Here is a 23,014-nt window from a genome sequence, read left to right on the forward strand (position 1 = left end):
TTCCCCTCTCCCTTATCTCAGGAGCAGGTGTAGCGTAAGTGATTTTTGTTCACAAAGCTTAGATGGCATAAGATGAGGTAATTCCATCACCACAATTGATCACAGCCTGATATTTTTTTTTCCCTTCTCTCAACTGTTCTAGCTCAGTAGGTGAGATGGATTTAAAACAAACAAAAAAGCATCAAAGCTCAATGGTACTCAATTTAAATTAGACACCCACAATTACATTTTGAGTAGCTAAGCCATCAAAGAAGAAAGATAAAAATAAAATTTCAGGATTGTGAAGGTTGTCACTGGAATATTTTTATCTCAAGTGAGTCACAAAGCCTGAGGAGTAGGATTTTTTCTTAATAACACTGTAAAAAAAAACTTTTAACAAAATTCAATACAAAACCAGCACCCCAAACCATAATGAGAAAATTTTAAAAGCTACACAAAGCTTGATCAAGGCACTGATTCCTGCAGCATGTCAGAAGCAACAGGCTCTTCTTGCACAGGCACAGAGACACAACCTATTTGAAAGGAGTAAACAAAACCCCACACCTCTTTACCCAGAACAGGAAAGCTGCAGGGACTGATGGAGCCTACAGGCATTAAACAGTACCAGGGAAGGTGATTATGGCAGATTTCTTATCCAAAGGCTGGATCTAACATGCTAAGAAAGCACACTCTTGAACTGTAGGAAGGGGAATGTGAAGGCTGAATGTGGCCTGGAAGAATACAAAATGAAAAGTGGGACAGAGAAAGGGACAGAGACCTTCCACTTGTTGACCAAAACTGCAATTCAAGGTTTAACATCACTGGTTTTTTTGTCCTAAATGAGTTGGCAAAAAGAGCAGCACCAATCCTGCATGTATGCAACAAGTCCCAGCTGAAACCTCCTGATTCATGCCTGGTACCCACCTCTCCCTCAAAAGAAACCTTTTGCTATTTACATGAAATAGACTTTAAAAAGATTTTCTTCTGACAAAGCTTTTTGGTTTTGTATGAAAGTTTAATATCCTTAAGTCCATAATGACAAGAGTATAAAGAATTCAGATTAAAGGTTTTGTTGTTATGCTGTTTGGTTTTTTTTTAAACACAAGGTCAGAACGTACAGTCAAAGCAAACTCTGCCATCAACTTGACAGGAACAGAAGCATGTGAAGGGTTGTTTAAAGTGCAAGTTAGTAGCAATCCTAAGACATCCATTTCTTTTCCTGCAGCTGTTGCCCATGCAACAGTTCTGGAACCCCTCTGAAACCAGGTTCTGCCCGAGTGCCAGATCTCTGTGGCTCAGAGTCCTTTGCTGGTACTTTCATGGCAGTAAAACTGTAAGAGCTGTAAGCAAGTCAGTGAGATTGAGATGACTCGTGGGACCATCACGGGAAGAATGAATCACCAGCCTTGGAAATACAAATGTTTATGATCACTGCTTCTATTCTGCACATATATTATTGAGACACACAATTTTTACAAGGGTGTTGATATTTATATAATTCCATAAATTTAGACAGTGCATTACAAACACAGTATGTAGTTGTAGCTATAAATAACGGAGCAGTGGGACAAAATTTTCAGCCATTTCTGGTTGCCTGTGCACCACAAATGAGATGGATGGCTCAAGTTAAGGAACTAGAGGAAAGAAAATAAGGCAACAAAAAAACCCCACCCCACGTGAGTCTCTGTATGGTGGAAGGATAAACTTCTACCAAAGAACGAAGGAATAAAATCAGTCCCTGAGATTTAACTCCAACATGTAGCCAGGACTAAAAGACAAAGAGCAGATTCTGAAGTGAAAGTCTTGATAACAGCTTATCTAAATCTACTATCAAAATCTATTTTAAAAGGTGGTTTTTATTTTCAGTGTCCGTGTGAGAAGCCAACATCTGCCCTTGACAAGAATAATTCAGACAAATGTAATCAAAAGACTAAACTTGTTTCTAAACCTTGGCTAATGCTTTTTCGTGCTCATAACACCACAGATGTATACAAAAATCAATGAAAAAAAAACAAAACAAGCCACCAGATGCTGTAGAAGCATTGTAACACTGTACCATGGAAGACATTAATCCAGAAGGCCACCTAGTAAATTCCCAAAGCGTACTAAAAAGGGACAAACCAGTAACTCCTGATAAGCTTTCTAAACTTTGATTATATTCTTCATACTAAGAGTTTGCATCCAGAGTTTTTTGTATTAGGCAATGACTGCAACAGCAGTTAATGCCCAAGGCTTAATACTGGGTACCTGAGGTCAACCAGCAACCTAGTACTGATGCAAGCAGTTAGCAGCTGTTTTATCTTTACAGTTTTGGGGGTTTTTTTAAAGGCTCCTTGCATCAGACTACACCCTCATTTCCATTTCTCTGCTCAGTTAACATCCATTCAAAGAGAAGATGGCTCCTAGTGCAAGCAGTACTTTTAAAGCCAGGTTATTTGTATCTTCCATTTTATTTCTTCATTTTATACTGGATATATTATATCAGTAACAGCTGAGGGGAAAAAAAATGTGCTCTGAATTACTCTACCAAAACTACACTGAAATACTTCTGGACACTCAGATACTCCCAGGCACACCAGACCATGACTTCACCTGAGTAAGATCCATCCTATCACACCACTACTTGGTGATGGACACATTCCATAACAAGTTAAGACATTGAGAGCCTAGAAGCTCAGAAGTGGGGATCCACACTTACTCTAGGGAAGATCATACTCTGTGCCACTGCTGCCTTTCTGCCATGTGGAAGTGCAGTTACTCAGGGCAGATTGCTGTTTTCACAAGGAAATGGCCACCTGGGGCAGAACAGATCAGAGAGGTTGTTTTTAACAGCTCTCATTATATACTTTCATGATTATTTTGTTACACTGATGTCTTTCAGAAAGCCTCAGTCAGGTATTAACTGTGAGCCTTTGATTTATTGTCCACAACAGACCTCCTCTACAGTGCTTCTTTACACTGAACTGCTGGGGTTTCCCATATGTCCTCATCTGCCAGGTGAGGCATCTGTGAAGTATGATCCACGGATGCTTTTTCACCCTGGGCTATTAATAATGCATCATCTCCTCCTCCTGCTAACTGAAGGTCAGAGCTAATGGAACAATTAGGTTCATCAAGTTTGTCCAAAGACTCTGCTGCAGTTACAGTTGAACAGGACTGCTCAGTCTCTGCTTCAGCCTCAGCTTCTGCTTTCAAATGAAGTCCAAACAGGTTGTTTCGGACGAGGTATCGAACACACTGCAAAACCACGTTCCTCTCGTGTCGGATGTCCTGGGCCAGTAACTGGAAAGAAAGAAGACAAGATGATGCACATTTCCCCCTCTACTGCTCTGTAGCTGATACAAGCCTGGTAATATACATCACTCCACTCAGGAGTTTTGAACACCCCTGAATTTAAGCAGTTGGCTCTCTCACACAAGTCCGGGACACACACGACAGGCAGGAGACTGCACAGGAAATCCATGTATTCCCACGTTTTTGGGGCTTTCCCGCTGACTGACTGGGGCTTTGGCATAACCACCAAATGTGTTTGACAGCACTACTGCACAGCTCTTTGGGCTGGGTGGCCTAAGGACTTGCTGTCCCCTCCCTCACACCAGCTTGTGCTGTTCAGACCCCTTACTGCTTCAGTTCAGTTCACCAACCTGGAGAAAATGAACCTGACAATTAGGAGCAAACAGGGGCTGTTCTGACTTTTTGTATTGTTTTGTGTTTTGGGTTTTTTTTGGTTTTTTTTTTTCGGTTTTTTTTTTTTTTTAAGATTTGTGTGTGTCAAAAACTGGACAGGGTCAGCAAAAGGCCCAGCATGTAAGAGAAGAGGTGAGACCAGGAGGGAACAGCATCAGGCTGCTAGAGCAGAGCAGGTCAGTGGCCAAACACCAGTTTCAGTGACTGTGGCTCATAATGGCCACGACTCACTGTGGTACTGGCATGTGACTGTACAACTGAAAAGGATTTAAAATACATGCTCAAAGTGCAAGAGTTTATCACCATTATCACCATCTGCTCATTTATCACCATTATTTCACTAGGCAGGTACAACATTCTGACAAATCTGATGGTACCTTTGGATTAAGCTGGCGGTCTCAGTTTGCCCAGGTGGCAGAGAATGTTGCTGAATATGCCTAAATACCAGGAATTTCCACCCCTAGATGATTATGTTCTCATACAATGGACTAAAATACTAGGCCACATATTCCAGTACATCAGGACAGCAAGTCTGTTAGAATCTTCTGTGCTTTCTAGGTTATACTGTATCTGTTATTTAATATCCCATGTGTTTTTCATTAGAAAACTCCCATGAGTGAAAAATACTTACAAATACAAGAAAAGGGCACGTTTCATACCAGAATGTGGATTTAAATATCAGTAGCTGCTTTGGGCTATAATCCACCAACTTAGTGGCTTAAAGTGCTACAGGCCTCCATTTCCTTTAACCTCATTGAAGTTCATCTTGGTATTTAAAAAAATCAGCCAGAAGACTGAAGGGCCTTTTGTCGTTTTGTCAGCAGTACTCTGAACAAAACAGATTTCAATGAAGTGGCTAAATCTGTAACTACTTGATCATTTCCAGGAGGTCTGTATTACACATTGCAGGAGGTGTAGCTAAATTTGGGTTGCAACATTGCATAGAGACTTTTTTTGTTGTTTCAACAGTGTTGTAACCAGTCCCTTTAAAGTGTATTTCTATTTAGACTAGTTACTAAGAGGTGTTTACACCTCTTAGTCTGACACCTGAAATGTGCCTGTAGAAACCTCCTGTCTGAACTGAAATATTCCCATCAGGGCAGAGAAGGGACAACACAGTGATGTTCTCTTTGCTGGGCTGGGAGAAACAGCTGGATTCGCCACCCCCCTATCAAAGACTATCTTTGTAATATATTTTTTAAAGTAGGGATGGGTATCAGTGGAGTGATGCTACACAAGCCATTGATTTTGTCAGCATAAAGAATGTCTAAACACACATTACTGTTTGTAACACACAGCTACAACAAACATGTTTTAATAGTGTCCAAGCTCACTGCCAAATGACTGCCAATAAACTTTTGCAGCTACTCACCTACCTTTTCTTTTCCTTTTTCATTTTCCTGTGTCATTTCACTGACACAACATCCTTTATTTAACAATTCCATTTCCTCAGTTTTGGATGAATTCTTCCTCAAGGTTTTAATACCATTCCTGGCACTGGAAAGCCTGCCTACAAATCTCAGCCATTCCTCTGACTCCCAGCCACAGCACACGTCCTTTCACAACAGTTTTGAGCAACTTTAAAAAGGCAAAGAAACCCCACCAAAATTCAATTTGTAAAATGGACTACACTGGCAAGCTACAATTCAGGCTTTATATGTTCTGCCAGTTTCTCTCAGCATGTGGGACTTCATCTGACTTTTTTCTACAATCCTCACTGCTTTGATCACCAACAACTTTGAAGAGCAAGAGATAAAGACAACTGCATGCTTAGGGAGCTACAGAAAGGGCAAACACTTCCTTTTTGGTCACCAGGAGCTTTAATTCTTGGCAGCCACAGTAGTATGTTCTAAAAGGACTATCAAGGGATTTCTTCCACTTTTGCAGCTTGGGATGTGCCTTATCAGGTATTTCTTGCCTGAACATCCTCTGCTGTCTCAGAGCCCTGATGTGAGGGGCACCCTGTTTTCTCCCATGTTCTGCCCACAGAAAGTTCTCCCTTTATGGTGAAACTTCCCTTTATTTATATTTTTCCCTTTATTCCCTTTAGGGGAGCTTTATGCTGGCTACTTACAGAATCACAATGGTGGTCTACCCATCTAATACTGCTTTTGAATACTAAATGCAGTAAAAGATTTTAAGTTTTATTTATACTAACAAAAGCCACTGAGCTTTCAAAGAGGATAATTAACACTGTTACTGACAACAGAATCATAACCTCAGGCTCACCCCTACAAACTCCTTTTTACCCTTTAGAGACACCAAACTGCCCTTCAGGGTACCAGTGCTGTCACTTCCTCAGATTGATCTAAACATGCCTACAGTGAAGAAACACAAAGAATCAGAATGTCAGGGGATGGAAGGGACCTCTGAAGATCATCAAGTCCAACCCCCCTAACCAGAGCAGGACCAAAACTAAGGGAGATCACTCAGAAATGCATCCAGTCACATGTACATGCAGGCTGCAGCTCAGCACCACTCTATAGTTCAACCAACACCCTTACCAACAAAATCTCTGAAAGCATCTTAAAAAAAGCTGTGTGCTCCTTGATCAGAGGAAGGCAGCTGAATAGCAAAGCCAGGAGCTAAGGGAGGAAGACCAGAATAAGGTTGATGGGATCGCAGACAAACAAAATCTACTGGATACAACCACAGGGATGGGAGAAGGAGGAATTAAGGTTTTTGTCCTTTGTGCAGCTCATTTTAGGCACACGATTAAGTTGTCATCTCTTGCTCACCAAAGTCAGTCACGACCTGAATGCACACCAGGGTGTTTCCATTTGTGTATTTCAAGCATTTATACCTTCTCCGAGTGAAACGTTCACTTTGCTATTTTTAAGACAGGACCTTTGCTAACAGAGTGCTCTAATTTCCCACAGGGAAGAGGAGAAGGGCTCACAGATAGTGCTGCACTTGTAGAGGAGGCATTAGTTTAAACACTCAGACTGTTACCATTTCCAGCAGAGTTGGACGGCGCTTGGGAAGGGCAGGTGCTGTTTTCTTGCCCCTGTTGCCAGGCCCTCTGGGGGGACGTGCATTTGAATTCGAGCTTCTTAGAGTTGTGCTTTTATGTTCTGGTCTCTTTTGATTTGGGTTCTGACTCCAAGGAACAGAAGAAGTTTGAGGCGTATCTCTGAGCTCAGGTTGGTTTTTCTCAGCTTTTGCTGCAGTCTTGACTGGGATTTCTTAAAGAAAGAGAACAGAGTTTTATCTCGACTTAAAAGCCTCTTTAACATGCTTACATACCCAGGCACTGGCAGCTTGTTAGTTACTATCCTTGCTACACAGCCTAATGTGAGAATGCTCAAGGTTTACCTGGAGGAAGGGAGGGTTTTGTTTGGTTTAGGGATTCTTCTAAAATACAAAGAATAACCTCTGAGTATTCAGAGGAAGGAAAGCAAGATATTTAAACGCTGCAATAAACAAAGAAAAACAGAAGTAGTAAGAGCTGAACAGATTTTCAAACCTCTGCCTTGTTATTCACTTAGGAAGTGCATTGCTTCTGCTTCACAATATAGCTGACTGCAAAAAGCAACCATGATGCAGTTAGGGCAGAGGATGCCCAAGTTCAATTCCCTCCCTGCTAGGTGCTCCCTGTAACATCATGTCGGCCACCCAGGGCAAGTAAGGCACAGTAATTATCTGCACAGACAAGGAGCAGCAGCACTTTTCTACAGTACACTAAAGCATCCACTCAGAGAAGCACAAAATCCAAGTACTGGAAAGTTCAAATCTTACTGCAACACCCTGCAGCCTTCTGTGGAAAAAGCACTTAAGGCCATGGCAATTAGTGCACAGGCTGAGCAAAACAGCTTTTACCTGGCACAATTCAAACACGATTTGAAGTGAGACTGAAGCCAGGGTGCTTTTTTTTTTTTTTTTTCACTCCAACTAGAGGAAAAAAGGCTAGGGATATTCAATGACACATACTCTAGCCAAAGACATTTTATGCCCCCTCCCCCCCACCACTTCAAGCCAGGACATGCTGCTGAGAAAGGGCAAGCAAATAAGCAAGGGAGGGAAACCACCCAGTCTTTCAGGAAACTGTTTGAGGCTTTCTAAAGCAAGCTGTATGGCTAGGGGAAAAAAAAGAAAAGCATCAGACAGGCCACATGGACACCTGCACCAGCTGTCAGCACCAAATGCTGTGGTCAGTCTGAGTGCTTCTCTGAGACCTGAAGCTATCACCATACTGGGAAGTATAATGGCTCATCCAGTAAATCCAGTTACTCAGAACTGGGAGATGGGAGGAATAGGGAAACAAGAGGCACAGAAAAAATGGCATACCCTTTTACTCCTCCCAGCCTGCCTTCATGCATGACTGACTTACACCAGTATTCTATAGATTACAAAAACATTCCTGTGCATAACTTTTACCAAGAGTCCCCCTTTACTGGTGTAAACCTGAAACTCAACAGGTACAAAACAGCTCTGAATTACACTGGTAGGCAAGCCAGAAATCAAATGGCATTTCCATAGCCTCATGTTCTGGAGATACAGCCACTGAACTGCCATTACTTTAACACTTTTGATAAATGGAAGCCACAGTTTACATGTTGTATTTCCTCCCAAACACTTTTGATCTCAAGTTTTTTCTCAAGAAGTTTTAAGTACTATACAGGTTCTGACTGATAATCTGCAGCTTTCAGCAGTAGGGACACAGACATAAGGAGCTACATCTGAGCTACTGCCCTTATAAATGCTGTATTTACAAATACACAAGGGCTGGACAATGGGATGGGAGATGGCAAACGAACACAGGAGAGGTGGAGCCCCCCCCCCAACCCTTCCTAAAGAAGGGTAATTTGTGGTCAAGTTTTATCATTGTTCACAGCTCCAGTGAAGCAACACAGGGGAGCGGTGAAGGGGAGCGGGCAAGGGGAGCGGGCAAGGGGAGCGGGCAAGGGGAGCGGGCAAGGGGAGAGGAGATGCTCCTACACACCTTCAGGCTCACTGTCAGATGCACTCCCATAGTTGGCTGACAGTGCAGTCAGGGCAGAGGTGACCAGCCTGGGAGCAACAGTCAATCCCTGCTTCCCATCCTCAGCTGCTGCTTCATCCTTGTCGGATTCTGCAAGGAGAGAAAAAGCAAGAGGGATTTGTCCCAACACTCCTGCACCCCCACAGCCAGCCTTGCCTTTCTTCCACATCCCCATCTCCCCACTACACAAGTTCAACCTTGGCCATCAGTGCTCAACACCACGGACTCCCAGAAAAAACCCACACTTGCCTACCCTCTACAGTCACTTGGTGGTAAAGCTGTCTCACCACTGGTTTGCAGTCCTGCCAGCAAAGCCACGGAAGCAGAAAATTTTGTGAAGAGCTTGAGCTCTCTGGTTCTTGCTTCACATAACAAACATAATTATAATTTTTATTATGAAGCATAGGTAAAGAGAGAGACAGAGTATTTCATAATGTGTTTTGAAGCCTTTCTGCAGAGGTGGGAGGTGGTGGAAAAGGAGTCAAAAGCCACTTGGGGAAGGGCTGGTGAGAATGGAGAATTGGGCTCATTCAAAGTGAGAATTTAAGAGCAAAGAAATTTTTGGTTCATAAAAAAAAGTTCAGAAGGGACATCGAGCACCAAGGCTACATATTAGATGATTGCTTTTCAGCTGTACTTCAGACTTTTTTGATACTTGAATCCCCACAAAGCATTACAGACACACACAAGTAAATGAGGTATTAGTTTCTAGATAGCCCAAAAGAGAACACTGGGAAGACAGGAGGCAAGTTGACCAAAATTTATCAAATTGAGGATACTAGGAAAGCAGAGCCATAGCAGAAAAAGATTAACAATAAACAGGCAAAGTTGTGATGGATTTAGTTTGAAACAAAATATATGTGCTAAAATCTTGGAAACACTCTCAGGTGAACAGTGCTTAAGTTAGCAAGAAAACCAGAAAATGTTTTTCAGTAATAAATTTCCAATGTACACACACAAAACACTACAAGAGAAATATTTTTAAGAAACTAGCCTGTTGAGTCTGGTAGGAAAAGACTGGTTGCAATCTTACCTTCACAGAGAAAGAGGTGTGCTCTCTGCCATCCCCTGTCCTCACAATTCTTAAGATTTTACTGAAATTAATACTTTTGAGATCTTTATTTTGAAATCACAAGTGTTATTATGTATTCTCTTCTAATACACCAATAATGATTGGCAATTTGACTCACTTGAGATCATTCTCAAGAATGAGAAAAATAACTTTAATAAGTAGTTATCTGAAATGTGTTTTTAAATACACAGGTATTTATCTAAACTACTTACCTGCTTGCTTTTACTCTGAGCTCTTTTTGAGAAAGAGTGATCCTCACAGATTTATTAATAATATCACTTTGCAATTATATTGGGAGGTCATGCTAAATGCAGTGCAGTTTTCTAATGGAGAATACATAGCACCTGCACATGCATAAGCATTAAAAAAACAGCATTTAACTCAGGCTATTTTGATTCATTGCTACTTTTTTTCTATCTAAGCCACATACTATGGCTTTTTATTTTCCTTACATTTTAAAGAACTGCTCTTATTTTGCTTTTTAGCAAGTTAGGAAAACATTTATGGGAATATATTTTCTCCTTGAGAGTAAACTGTTTGGAGGAAGCATTATGTACCACTGAGTATAACTATATAGAGAAGATCCCTTAGCATTTTACAGACAGGCTCTTTATCCTACCTTGGTTTTGCCTATAAATTGTAAAAAAAAAGTTCTCATCTCTCATTAAATTTCTTAGCTTTGAAGGATCCAGACACTTAAAAAGAACTTAACTGAATTCATTATGCAGAAAATACATTCACTCTAGAGAACTGGCTGCTCCTGTTAGAAAGGTTTAAATACTCAAAGTGTGCCTATACAATAAAATCATGGACTTGAGTTGTGTGATTTTTTTCAAATTTTACTTAGCTATATTGTGTTTTAATATGTCTATCTCTCAATAGCATAAAAAGACCTGCAACTAGCTTTAATAATGTGTAATAAGCAAGAACTACATCCCTTTTCTACCTATTATAACAGAAGGAACTAGCTGTGCTTTGGTATAATTAGACTTTTTATCATTAAGTAAAACACAGATGCTGTGGGGAAATAGTTATATTTAAGCATGCTTAAGTTTCCCAACACAGAGAGATTAGTGGAATAAACAAATTGCAAAGGGATATTGAGTTCTTGTTCCCACTAATTGAAGATTACATTTTCAAGAGGAAAAAACTCAGCATCAGACATCTTTCCAGGGGATGCATTCTACCCTTTTTGCTAAAAATAGCTAGAGTATAAGTCAGCTTAAATACCGTATTCTAAGAGCATATCTAAGAACATATTCTACATATGTATAACAGCTGACTATATTATAAATAGTTATAATTATACTGTATTATAAATAGTTATATCTCAACTTTATATTGCTGCCAGCATGTGGAAACAAGGAATGCACACAAAAAAACCCAACCCAAAACCCAGAAACCTAGGCAGCCATACTTCTGAGAACACACACATATGGAGAATATCAAGAGTAAATTAGGTAATAGAAAAATCAGAATTAAAAAGAAAAATGCTGACATTTTAAGTAATTCACTTACCTTGTACAAGAAAATCCGTTCGTTTTCACATTCTAAATACTGCTATTTTCAAAACCACGAATTGATATTTAATGTTCTTTAAAAAAGTAATTTGGTTGTTGAAGTAATTCTAATTCCCACAGAAAAGTCACGAAGACATAGAAGTACTGTGTGTTTATAATATGATCAACTTGACTTGTGAACAAATGTATGTACAAGTGTTCAGTGCTCGTGGTATCTTAAACATTCTTCTATTTGCTTTTCCAACTCAGAATTTTTCTTCCTCTTCAATGGCTTTGCATTTCAGCTCCTTTCCAAACCTTATCTCAGCCAACTCTACTGGTTGTAGCTCTTCCTACCACAGATAATTCATGTCTGACATGAATTCAGTCAGACAGAACCAAAGGCCTCTACACCTTTGCTCCTCTGTAGAGGAGCAGTCTCCTCCACAATTGGCCAAGCTCTCTAGGGCAGAAGCTCCCCAAAATGCAAGATTTACTCCAATTCCATTAGATAAAGCACTGACTCACTCTTTCACAATAATCACACTGGGAATTTTCGTAGATGAAAATGTCCTGAATGAGGATATCCCTCAATTAAAATTTCCATTCTAAATTAAGTCCTAAGTGCGTGTTTTAGGCACAGGGATGTTGGGCTACCTTGAGGCTTTTGACTCTGTTTGCCCTCTCCCTATTCTAGCCACAATACTGCAATCCTGGGCGTTTTTGTTAGTAACAATAAGGTATTACAGGCTCCCCAGTATTCTCCACCAATACCATAAAAGCTTGTGTCAATCTTCTAGTAAGAGTTTTCCCATTTTAAATATGCATACTTAGCCATCTTTCAGTTAGGGACACTGTTTTTGGGAATTCCTGGCTCTCCCCAGAAGCTGCTAGTTATGCAGAAAGTCACTGATTGCTTCAGCAAGGTTACTAAAAATTTCTCCAAGTTCCTTCAACTTACCAACATCACTGCTTGCCAGAAGACTGAGAGGGTCCACATCCTTCACGTGTGGCTGAGCTTCCAAAGCATGCTGGTTTTCATGATCCTTTTCACACGTGCTGTTTTCTGGTCTGTTGGTTTCATTTGGAGTTCTGTGTGCATTATGATCACCACCGTTTTCCCTAAATTTCTTCCAAAATGGGCGCCTTTGTCTCCTCCTTTGTCTTCCTTGCTGTCCATGCCTCTCTTGGCTATCTGCAGCTTTCCACATTCCCTTCATTTTGCTGGAGAATACAAAGGCAAAGCTCATATAAAAGACAAGCAATGAGAATAGATGCAACTGACATAACCAAACACCCCCAGCCCAAATTTAAGGTTCAGCAACACAGCATGATGCCAGGACTTATTCCAGCTCAGCTAACATGTGGTGACAGACCAGACAGGCACTCAGAGCTCATCTCACTGGCAGGGCAATGTGACAAAACTGGAACCTACATGAGGAGGTTTAAATTCATGACTTTTATCTCTTTAACAGGGCAAAGGTTGTATGAGCTAAGCAAATTCCTTGATCACCTGCAGTGTGAGGACACTGTTTTCACGTGATGAAGTCAACCAACAGCCCCCTCACTGAAGCAATTAAGTCATTCAAAATAAGGGGAACATGGAATGAAGCATCTACTATACACGTTCTCCCACTGCTGAAATCTCCTTTTTCCAGACACAGCTCAGAGAAGGATTTTGCTGCACTAAATCCATTCAGCCATCTGACACCATCAGTCACCATGATGTCACCTACTCCTGCTGCCAAATAACGAGCCACTCAACTTCCTCACTCAATGGAAAAATAATCAAAGCAACTTTCATTGGGACAATGGATTTTTTTAAAAAGCAAAATTTAAAAAGTCTCAAAATACGGGAAGATCCCAACATGGTGGTTCCACTAATATTCCATGTTCCCATGATCATCCAGGTTATCCTATAAGTTAGAAGCTTATAGGAACATACTTGGAGAGCTTAAACTCTCAAAGTCTATAGATACAAGAATAGGTGTGACAGGAATGAGAATGTAGAAGGGACCACCTAAGCAAGCCTCCTGAAAATATTATTTTCAAGCAACAGAAACTTCTCTCAGCAAAACAACTAAAGAACTAAACAACAGCACATTACCACCACAAAAGACATGCAGGATTTATTATCCTGAACGAACCCCATGCTCAGTACTCTCTCCCTCAGCCTCACCTACACCATGGCAGAGGTCCTGTTATCCCTAGCCAGTCATATAATGCCACACTTGGGCAAGAGTTTCTTCCTGAAACTTCTCCCTGGCTATAGAGCCATTTGCAAGCAGAGTCCCATAGGTGTATTCCTAACGTGGTGCCCTGTCACTGATAAGCAGCTAGTGGAACATGTGAGGAAGGAAAAAAAAAAAAGACCATAAAAGCATGGTGAACAGAACACCTTTCTGCTAATTTTTCTATGGTGTATCACTTAGAGACCCTCTCTGGCTAGAGATACTCCCAAGACACTGATGGTTTTGTGTCTCCTGTCATGGAATGCTGTGTGAATGTTTGCCCCCCCTGAAATACTGCAGCAGGGTGTTAGTATTATATGAAATAGAACTTCTTTTGGTTTGTCTTAATCCTGGTGTCTCAAATGGTCCATGTTAAACCCCCATCCTTTTCAGGTTACACGAAACAGTGTCCAGCTGCATTCTATTCACCTCTTCCCACCTTTGTAATTTTGTAGACCTCCATCAGACAGCCCTTCCAAGCCACCCACTTCGTTGCTTGTGCTGAAAGACTCCCATTACCAATATTCCTCTGCTCCATAACTTCTCAGGCTAAGCAAGTCCTTCTTGAGAGAACATGGCCTGCCACAGCAATCAAAATGGCTTTATATAGCCAAAACATTTCATTCTACAGTTATTTTATGACAGTGTCTAATGCTGATTGCTCAGCCTAAATAGCATCATCCACCACAGTGCTCCTGTGGCACAAGAGGCAAGCCACCACCTTCCTGTGTATGTCTCTCATCCACAAAATTAAGCTAATATTAGCTCTCATAAAGCAGTTCCACCTAGCCAGAAACCTGCATTTCTGAATCTGTACAATCAGGCTCTAAATTCAAGATGTTGTTGCATAACACCAAAGGTATTGAGCAAATACTGGCTCAATTAGAGGCGTTGTCCTTGACCAAGGGTTAAAAAAACCCCAACAATGTGATTTTCCTGGGGCCTCAAACACCCAGGAAGAAACTCCCAGGAAGGTCACAAGCACATCCCAAAAAAGGTCTGCCTGGCATCTGTCTCCTGCCTTTCCCTAGTCAAAGACAGACTACTCCTCACTTCCCATTCAAAGGGGATAAAGAGCTGTGTGCTATTAATCAGCTGTTGCAAGACACCAGACAGACTATCAGAGTGGTCCTTCTGCATCTCTAATCTCACACACAGGGATGCTGAATTAGCAGCTGTAAAGCACTTCAGAGAACCACAAATGGAAAGTGCCACAGAAGTGTTAAGTATCTAATCCTTTCTAGATCTTGCTTAGCTATTTGCTTTAACAGTACAGCTTGCAGAGAACAAGCTGTATTCTATTTTTGCCCCGTGCATCAGTAATTTGCCAGATAAGCAACAATTCCAGAATCTTTACTGTTGATGTACAAAGCAGAAATGACAGCTCTTTGCAGCAGTCTATAGGGCTAGAATCACTGGGAAGGGAGGGGAAAAAAGAAGGGATTTCTAAAATCAAACAGAGTTAAAGGTCGCTAAATAAAATCAAACCACATGTAATTTGACAGCTGTTTTTCCAGGCAATTTTCCAGATATAAAGGTATTAACAAGTGTAACAGTATGGAATTACTGATGGACATTTAAGAATACATAAAGCACCTGACTCACAGCCAAGAGAGTTACCAAAGAAACCTGTAGACACGGAACAGTTTGTTACTCTGGCAAGAAAAACTCATCTTTGCTCCTAAGAATCTCCAAACATAGTCTTAGGTATGTTTGTAGACTCAGTCTCAATGCCTTGGTTCAGTTCCTGGTGTCCAAAGCACTTCTGCAACTTTATATCCTTTGAAGGAAGCTTCAGCCTTTTACAAACCTTTCCTTCCACAGTCATGAAAGGCAAATAGTTGGAGGAGGTGGACAAGTGTTTCATCTTCTGAAGAATGTTCTGCACCAAGGCAATTGCAAGGTAACCATTTAACAAATTACACTAGTTTGGCATTAACCCTATTCTGCACTAGCTCAGCTGCTTTACCCTGGTGGAAGTTTTATTTTGTTTGGTATTACCCCTAAAAAACCCAAAACACCACCACCACCACAAAAAAAAAAATTAAAATCCTACAATGAAACAAACTAGGCAAGCTCTAGCTTCAATTTCATGCAGCAGCAAACAGTATTTAGCAAGAGCCCCTTAGAACTGAGTCTGTTCCTGCCTTCCAGCTCAGTTGCTCCAGTCTGAACAAGTGAACAAGTGATATTCTATGAGGTTGCATCATTACAACATTTTTTTAAAAGTCTTCCCACAGGCCCTAAAGTAGAGCTAATGAAGCCAGCTGATTTCACATAACATTGGCACTGAGAAGAAAAGAACAAGGACCATACTGGAATGTAATTCACAATGTGACAGAACAGATAAAAATCCAAGAGGGTAAGGATTAGGCTCAGAACAAAGGTAGCAGACTGATAAAGATAATGGAGGGTAGAAGAAAGTAGTGCTACTTTAACAATGAAGATAAACTCTTACACCCCCCTTCATCTGATTATTGATTTATCATCTAAAAGGAGAGATTAAGAACACAAATCCACTCATAAAATCTCTCTTGGCCATTTTCAGGCATTAAGGCATGGGGATTCAGTATGTTTTCTCCACCCCCATTATTCCCTTTTCAGAGACCAAGGTTACACAGAACTAGAATCTGGTTTTCTCAAATAGGCCTGAGTGCAGAATTCAGCAAGAACATTAGATTTCAAATACAATTGTTTAATCTAACTGAAGTGGACTAGAAAGCACTGTAAACAAAAGAACATTACATCTGCAGCTTGGTAAATGACCTGACCCCTGTTAAAAGGCAGATAGATGGTGTGTACAGTGGAAGGAGTCAGTACTGGGAGACTCCAGTGAGTTTACTTCTCAACCCATTAGGAGGAAAGCAATAAGCTTCTTTCAAAATGCTTACCCAAACTGTTGGGTTGTTAGAACTTCTCCCCTTTCTTCCTTCTGCATCTGCATCGTCTTCTTCCTTTCAATGTTTGCCAAAGTAGGAAAATTTCTAGAAGAAAAAAAAAGTCATTGGCTCTTAAATGATTCACTCTACTTTGTCAATTCCCCCCTTTACCAACCTAGCATACTCTATAAACTCAATAGATTTAAAAAAAGCTTCATGGAAGTTTGACTGTTTCCTTCTTAAAAAGGCATTGGTGAGGAAAAGAAACCCGAGTCCATTTATGCTTACATATTCAGATGGGGAAAAAAAAAATAACTAAAAAATTGGCATGATTAAATTTACCAAACCATCAAACAAGCTACAGAAAATCAGTTTAGTTATGCTTCTGGACCCTCTGCCTGCCCTTACCTACATATAACCATGGATTTATTCCTGCAATTTTATTTTTTATAGTGCTTCTACTGAAGTATTTGAATGAGCTTAAAAGGTTCACCATGCCTTTAGCAAACCAGCTGCTAAGTTCTTGTAATATAAAAAGGTTATAAGAACAGCTTCTGGGAACACAAGATTTCTTTGACATGGCAGCTAAGGAAAAGCACACAAGTTTCCTCTTGAGCAATATTCAGTATTGTGCTTGCACACTGACATCTAGTTCACCAAAAATTACTGTGTCTTTTTAATTCCAGCTTCAAGAAAAATTGCTAAGTCATGCAGATCAAAACAATTCCACTGTTAATAACCATGTCCCAAACCACCCCTCTCTCCTATTCCCCACCTCCCTCCCTACAGATGAACACCACACTGGTTCTAACATGCAAAGCCTGCTGCAAATTACTGTCAAAGCCCCAAAATGGCTACACCAATTGCTCTATAAACATTAGTTAGTGAAATCCCAGTGCTCTCAGATAAAAGCAGTAAATGAGAAACACACGTGCACCCCCACCAGCTTCTGGATAGAAACACAAAGTATAAATATTTGATAAGTCTATTAAAATGGAATAACAAGAAACTTGGAACAGCTACTCGCTAAATACAGCTATCAAAAAAAGACACATATCTTTCTTTAAATATTTAATCTTATCACAGGCATCTTCAGTGTTTTACAACATGAATGTTAAGTGTCAGATTGATGCAAGACAGCTTTCACCACATACCGAGGGAAAAAGATGAGAACCATTTCCTATGGGACACACCTAAACACACTACAGAACTTGTCTCCTTTAAGAGGATTTAAACGAGAGCTTTAAATGTCTATTTTCATTGGATTTCTCCCAGAAACCCACCATAGAGTTCAAGTGAGCATAGGGATGTGATGTTTTATCTCTGCTCTCACTGTTAGCTGCGTTCACTCATCCATTATGACACTCCCAGCACACAGCAAATGTGCAATCAATAATTTAATCTCAAGAGCTGCACACTGACAAAGACCCCTGCACTAGGCACCTCTTCACAATTGCAGGATAAGGTGCTTTCTTTCATACAAGGAAAGCTCATAGGAGGAGAGGGAGCTATAAAATAAGTACTTTATGCTCGAAAGAGTCCCAAATGGATCTTAAAATTTTGTTTTGTTTTGTTCTTTTTAAGACATAAGGGAAGACCCCTAATCATGGAGCAAAAGGTCTTCAAAGAACTCCTATAGTTATGCTGATTAAGGACATACTCAGACATGCTCTCACACCATGATTTGAGACATGACTGCCTCCCACTTTAATTCCTATGAGTTACCACTCCCTCCCCCACTGTAATGGACTCCATAAATGCTTTTCCATTCATTGCCAAGACTGAGAGATTTCTCCTAAACCACCCTTCCAGTTGACACAGGCAGCTGAAGTCACAAGACTGAGACTGCCTGCAAAAGCATCCCTACAACCACCTAGAGTGCAAATTCGCACTAAGCTGGGGGGAGTGTGGATCAGTTGGAAGGCAGGAGGGCTCTGCAGAGGGACCTGGACAGACTGGAGAGTTGGGCTGATTCCAGCGGGATGAGGTTCAACATGGCCAAGTGCTGGGTCCTGCACTTTGGCCACAACAACCCCATGGGGAGCTCCAGGCTGGGCACGGAGTGGCTGAGAGCAGCCAGGCAGAGAGGGACCTGGGAGTCTGGATTGACAGGAAGCTGAACATGAGCCAGCAGTGTGCCCAGGTAGCCAAGAAGGCCAATGGCATCCTGGCCTGTATCCGGAACAGCATGGCCAGCAAGTCCAAGGAAGTGATTCTGCCCCTGTACTCAGCCCTGGTGAGGCCACACCTGGAGTCCTGTGTCCAGTTCTGGGCCCCTCAGTTCAGGAAGGAGATTGAGGTCCTGGAGCAGGTCCAAAGGAGGGCAACCAGGCTGGTGAAGGGATTCGAGCACAGACCCTATGAAGAGAGGCTGAGGGAGCTGGGGGTGTTCAGCCTGGAGAAGAGGAGGCTCAGGGGAGACCTCATCACTCTCTACAACTCCCTGAAAGGAGGGGGCAGCCAGGGGGGGGTTGGTCTCTTTTCCCAGGCAACTCTCAGCAAGACAAGAGGGCACGGTCTCAAGTTGGACTCGGTGATCTCTGAGGTCCCTTCCAACCCAGCCAATTCTATGATTCTATGATTTATTTTCTCCAGCTCTTTTCAAATGGCATTTTACTCACTGCCTTTACCTTGTGCAGAAAAGGGACCTATTTTGACATCACATGTGCAGGGTTTGATTTCACTCACAATGAGCAAACGAGCACCTCTTAGTCCACTCTCCATCTAAGGGCCTGGTGGGCATTAAGCTCTGGATATTCAAGTCCACAGGACTCAATTTAAAGCAGACTGGGTTCATTCCTTCCCAGGTGTTCTGTGCAAGGACAAGGCTGGACTAAGCCCACCAGTGGGTTCTGGTGGGACTTGGACAAGTCAATCCCACTTGTCCATGCAATGAGTAAGGGGTGGACCCACCCATTCACCCTATTCACCCACCCCAGTACAACTCCACAACTCACCAGGTACTACAGCCTCAGCAGAGCAGTCTGCACCTCCTAGAAGCAGCTAGATCAACCCACAGAGGCAGCAAAATTCAACTGGATGCTAAGCAGAGAGATGCCTACACCAAAACCACTATGGTCTTCAGGTAAAATTTTATGGCAGGATTTGCTAACTTGACTATCAACATCCACAAGTACTCAAAAGAAGTAATAAATAAATAAACAAATGATTTCTTTTTTAATACAGAGAATTCTTATTCAGGAAAACTAAATTCAGGAAGACTAAACAGAGGTGTGACAATGAAGAAGAAACAGCCTGCACTGAATCTCTCAATACAGAAGGGCATGTTAAAATCCAATGAGCTGACTTGGGTTTGAACCCTCCTCAGAAGTTATGCTCTCCCCTAATAAAACGAGGTTCTTAAAATGTTACCTATACACACACCACTGAAGCAGAAGTAGCCCGGCTATTAGGTCCTGCAAAAAACTTGTCAGAGCTTGAATACAGCTTCAGCAGTCATCACAGAAGCTTTGTGAACAAAGGCAACTTATTGTAAAATGAGGATGTTAAACCAAGGCTTTATGGCCTGGCACAGGAGATTTCATGAGAAGCCCAAGAAAGAAGTCCCATTTCACAGCAGCTGCTGTTTCCAACCATAGACACTTCCATAATCCAAACTAGAAGTTTTTTAGTGTAAGTTGCCAGGGTAACACCAGAAAACTAGTTTTCAGGCTAAATGAGTATATTATATACACACACCAACAAAGTGACATGCAGATGAAGGATATCCTAAGCTTCCAGAGACAGGAAACAGCAACACTGAGCATAATTACTAATGTGTGCCTCAGTGAATAGGTATTTTTTTTCCAATAAACGAGTGCACTAGCCAGAGTCATACATGTTTCATAGGCCATGTTCTCTATCTTGCTCATATAAACCTCAGAGTAAACCAGCTCTTACCAAGCAATGGAAAAAACATAACTGCCAATATCTAGAAAGAGAAAGAAAAGAGAACTGTTTATATAACAGTGTTTACACAATGGATTTCGGAATTGAGAGCTACACAAGTTCATCATCTTTATGGGGACAGCACTGTGATCAAATTACCTCAGTAATTTCTTGAGCTGCCCTTGATTGCATACACACAACCAACAGCAAAGGGGATGTGGAAAGCCCAAAGGGAACAAAGATCTCCCAACAGTGAGTGGATAAAATCCTGGTTTAAAATTCCCAGGCATTTTATCAAGCACTGTATCTACAGTGTGAGCCTGCCATATGTTAGCTGAGGCAGTTTTATTGCTAATGCATCCCTGCAGTTCAGAGTAAATTTTACTGTACCTGTGTTTACCTTGATCTACCAACATTCCTTCCACTTTGCTTCTCTACTTTTACCAGGACCTAAGAAATTCTTTCCCTTATTACATATTTAACTACTATGAATGCAACACCAGGGAGGATTCCAAGCTACTTTAGGATAATCATTATTCAACTAGAGAATGACAAGTTAATTACAAGTGGTGGTGTGGACAGTACTGACCTTCATTTATTAAGCACACACTCAGCCTATAAGATGTACTGCAAGGAAATACAGCAGTCAAACCTAACTGAACCAAAAAAACACCAAAGGATTAAAGAAAAAGGGGAGGAGGGGGAGAATTTACAAACAACACTTAAGATCAAGGAAATACTCCCATGTTATATTGGGACATAAGTTAGTTCAGTGATCAGCAGTAACACTAGAGCAGCCTTGACACAATCCTTTCTAACAACCTTTGCTCAAGAAGGGTTGGTAAAAAACAGTTCAGTTGGACCCAGATCTCACTTGGGAACCATGGAAGACAGCAATATCTCATTCTGACATAAAAAGGAAATAAAATGGTATGTAATTCCCCTGGAGCTAATGTTTAAGAAAAAAAGTATGCTGAAAACAGCACATTTCTCACCATTTGGAAGGGACAGGAAAAATCAAAACAAGAAAAGTAACTGTAATCACCTAAGTCAAAGTCAGCCTTCACAATCATCTGTCTGCAAAGCACAGGGAAACCCTGAGATCCCATGCAACTTCATCTCTATTGCCATTTGTTTAATTAGATTGAACCTGCTGAATCAGGCCATGAACCATTAGAGTCTTTTAGGTAAGCAGAGATATGAAGGCTGCAGCAATGAACAGGACCCTGTACAGAATCAGACAGGAAAACAGCATCCAACCCAGTGTCCTTCATCCAGAGATACTTGCTCCTTTACCAGCTCTCCCCCTTCTCCTCACACTCCATGAGGCATTTTAAACACAGACTCTTTCTAAAAGATTTTAAGCAGGATAGACAACAGAGCAACTAAATTAAAAAGAGCTAATTAAAAAGAAAAATCTACACTCTGTAAGTAATTATTTGTAATGGCTGAAAGAATAAGACAGGAATGTTAAGGATGCAGCATGGAAACACATTAAATCACTGCAACCTAATTAGAAACAAACTACTAATGAACTAAGAAGATTCATTCTTAGCTCTGACTGGAACTTCTAGAAAGAAAAAGGCTTTTTCCTGTCACTATAAACCAAATGCCTAATAGCTCAGACTCCCTCTGGTGTCCTTATTTTCTGTACAATGCAATGTTTACTATGAGTCAACAACAAACCTTCATGACTAAACTGATGATTTGCTGGTGACCCAATTAATGTTCCACAAAAGTTTCAACTGGGTTTCTCTCTTTATTTCCTTTTTGAAATTTTGGGGTTGTCTTCTGGTTTGCTTTTTTTTTTTTTTTTTTAAGACATTATTACAGCTTCCTTGTTCAACAAAGAGTAACAAAAGTCACCCAGATTGTCACGCTACACCTATCCATCACAGCTAAACAAGATGCCCAGAGGACTGAAGTACAAAATAAACCACAGCACTACTCCATCTAGTGGCCTTGGCCTCCAAGGTCCTAATCCCATATTGCCCCTTTTGGTTGATAATTGTGGCTACAAAACTTCTTTTTAATTGATTTTACTGTGCTGCAGTGAACAAAGGCTTTCAGCAACGTTGTACCACAGCCCAATTGTATTCATCTGTCAAAAAAAAAACCCAGTATCCACCACGAGATTCTCTAGAAATTCAGCAAAAAGAGTCTCAGGCAGAGTATAATCCTGTCCTGGTTTGGACCAGGATAAAGGTGATTTTCTGTCTTGTACTTTTGCTTTTAGCTAAGTCTCTTGTAAGTAGTTGCACTTGCTGAAATTAACAGCAAGTTTCTCAGACAGTGTGTGCTTCTAGGGCTGATAACACTTGATGTTTATAGGTACTGCTAGAGACTGGGATGCAGAGCCAAGGACACTGCTCAGCTCTGAGGAAAACATTTTACCGTCCAGAAGGAAGAAAGAGGTCCCACCTGAGCCCTCCTTTGGGGAGGAACAGACAAGATAGATGCCAGAATTGACCAAACAGAGTATTCCATCCCACATACGTCACACTCAGTATAAATTTGAGACATCACGAGGGCCGAGCCAGATCTTTTCCGGATTTCCAGATTTCCAGACTTCTGGATTTCCTGATTTCCCTTCTTCCCTTCCTTCACCCAGCATCCTGGAAGGATCCTGTCCGTTCGTCTGCCTGTGGTCCTGATCCATGCCAGCCCATATCTGTGTGTTCCTGCCTCCGGTTCCCGACTGCTGCCGACTCCAGGAGTCCAGCCTGGACTTTCCCAGGGCTGCCCTGCAGCCTCGGTGGTGACGTGAGAGTTATTGGGGGAAAGGGGGAGGAATGTGG

The 23,014-nt window shown here is 41.3% G+C and overlaps 1 protein-coding gene across 1 annotated transcript in view; it reads right to left on the minus strand.

The window, feature by feature from the left end:
• Positions 1–1,008: 1,008 nt before the first annotated feature.
• The window catches only part of NUFIP1 (nuclear FMR1 interacting protein 1), a 28,451-nt gene continuing 6,445 nt past the window's right edge, over positions 1,009–23,014 (minus strand). The window contains exons 6-10 of the mRNA XM_030469426.1: positions 16,341–16,433; positions 12,180–12,442; positions 8,609–8,737; positions 6,619–6,851; positions 1,009–3,261 (exon numbers count right to left, since the gene is read on the minus strand). Coding sequence (XP_030325286.1) covers positions 2,920–3,261; positions 6,619–6,851; positions 8,609–8,737; positions 12,180–12,442; positions 16,341–16,433 — 1,060 coding nt within the window. The 3' untranslated portion in view covers positions 1,009–2,919. The remainder of the gene's footprint in view (positions 3,262–6,618; positions 6,852–8,608; positions 8,738–12,179; positions 12,443–16,340; positions 16,434–23,014) is intronic.

The sequence above is a fragment of the Calypte anna genome, chromosome 1 (genome assembly GCF_003957555.1).
Source record: "Calypte anna isolate BGI_N300 chromosome 1, bCalAnn1_v1.p, whole genome shotgun sequence".
In the NCBI taxonomy this organism is placed as follows: Eukaryota; Metazoa; Chordata; class Aves; order Apodiformes; family Trochilidae; genus Calypte; species Calypte anna.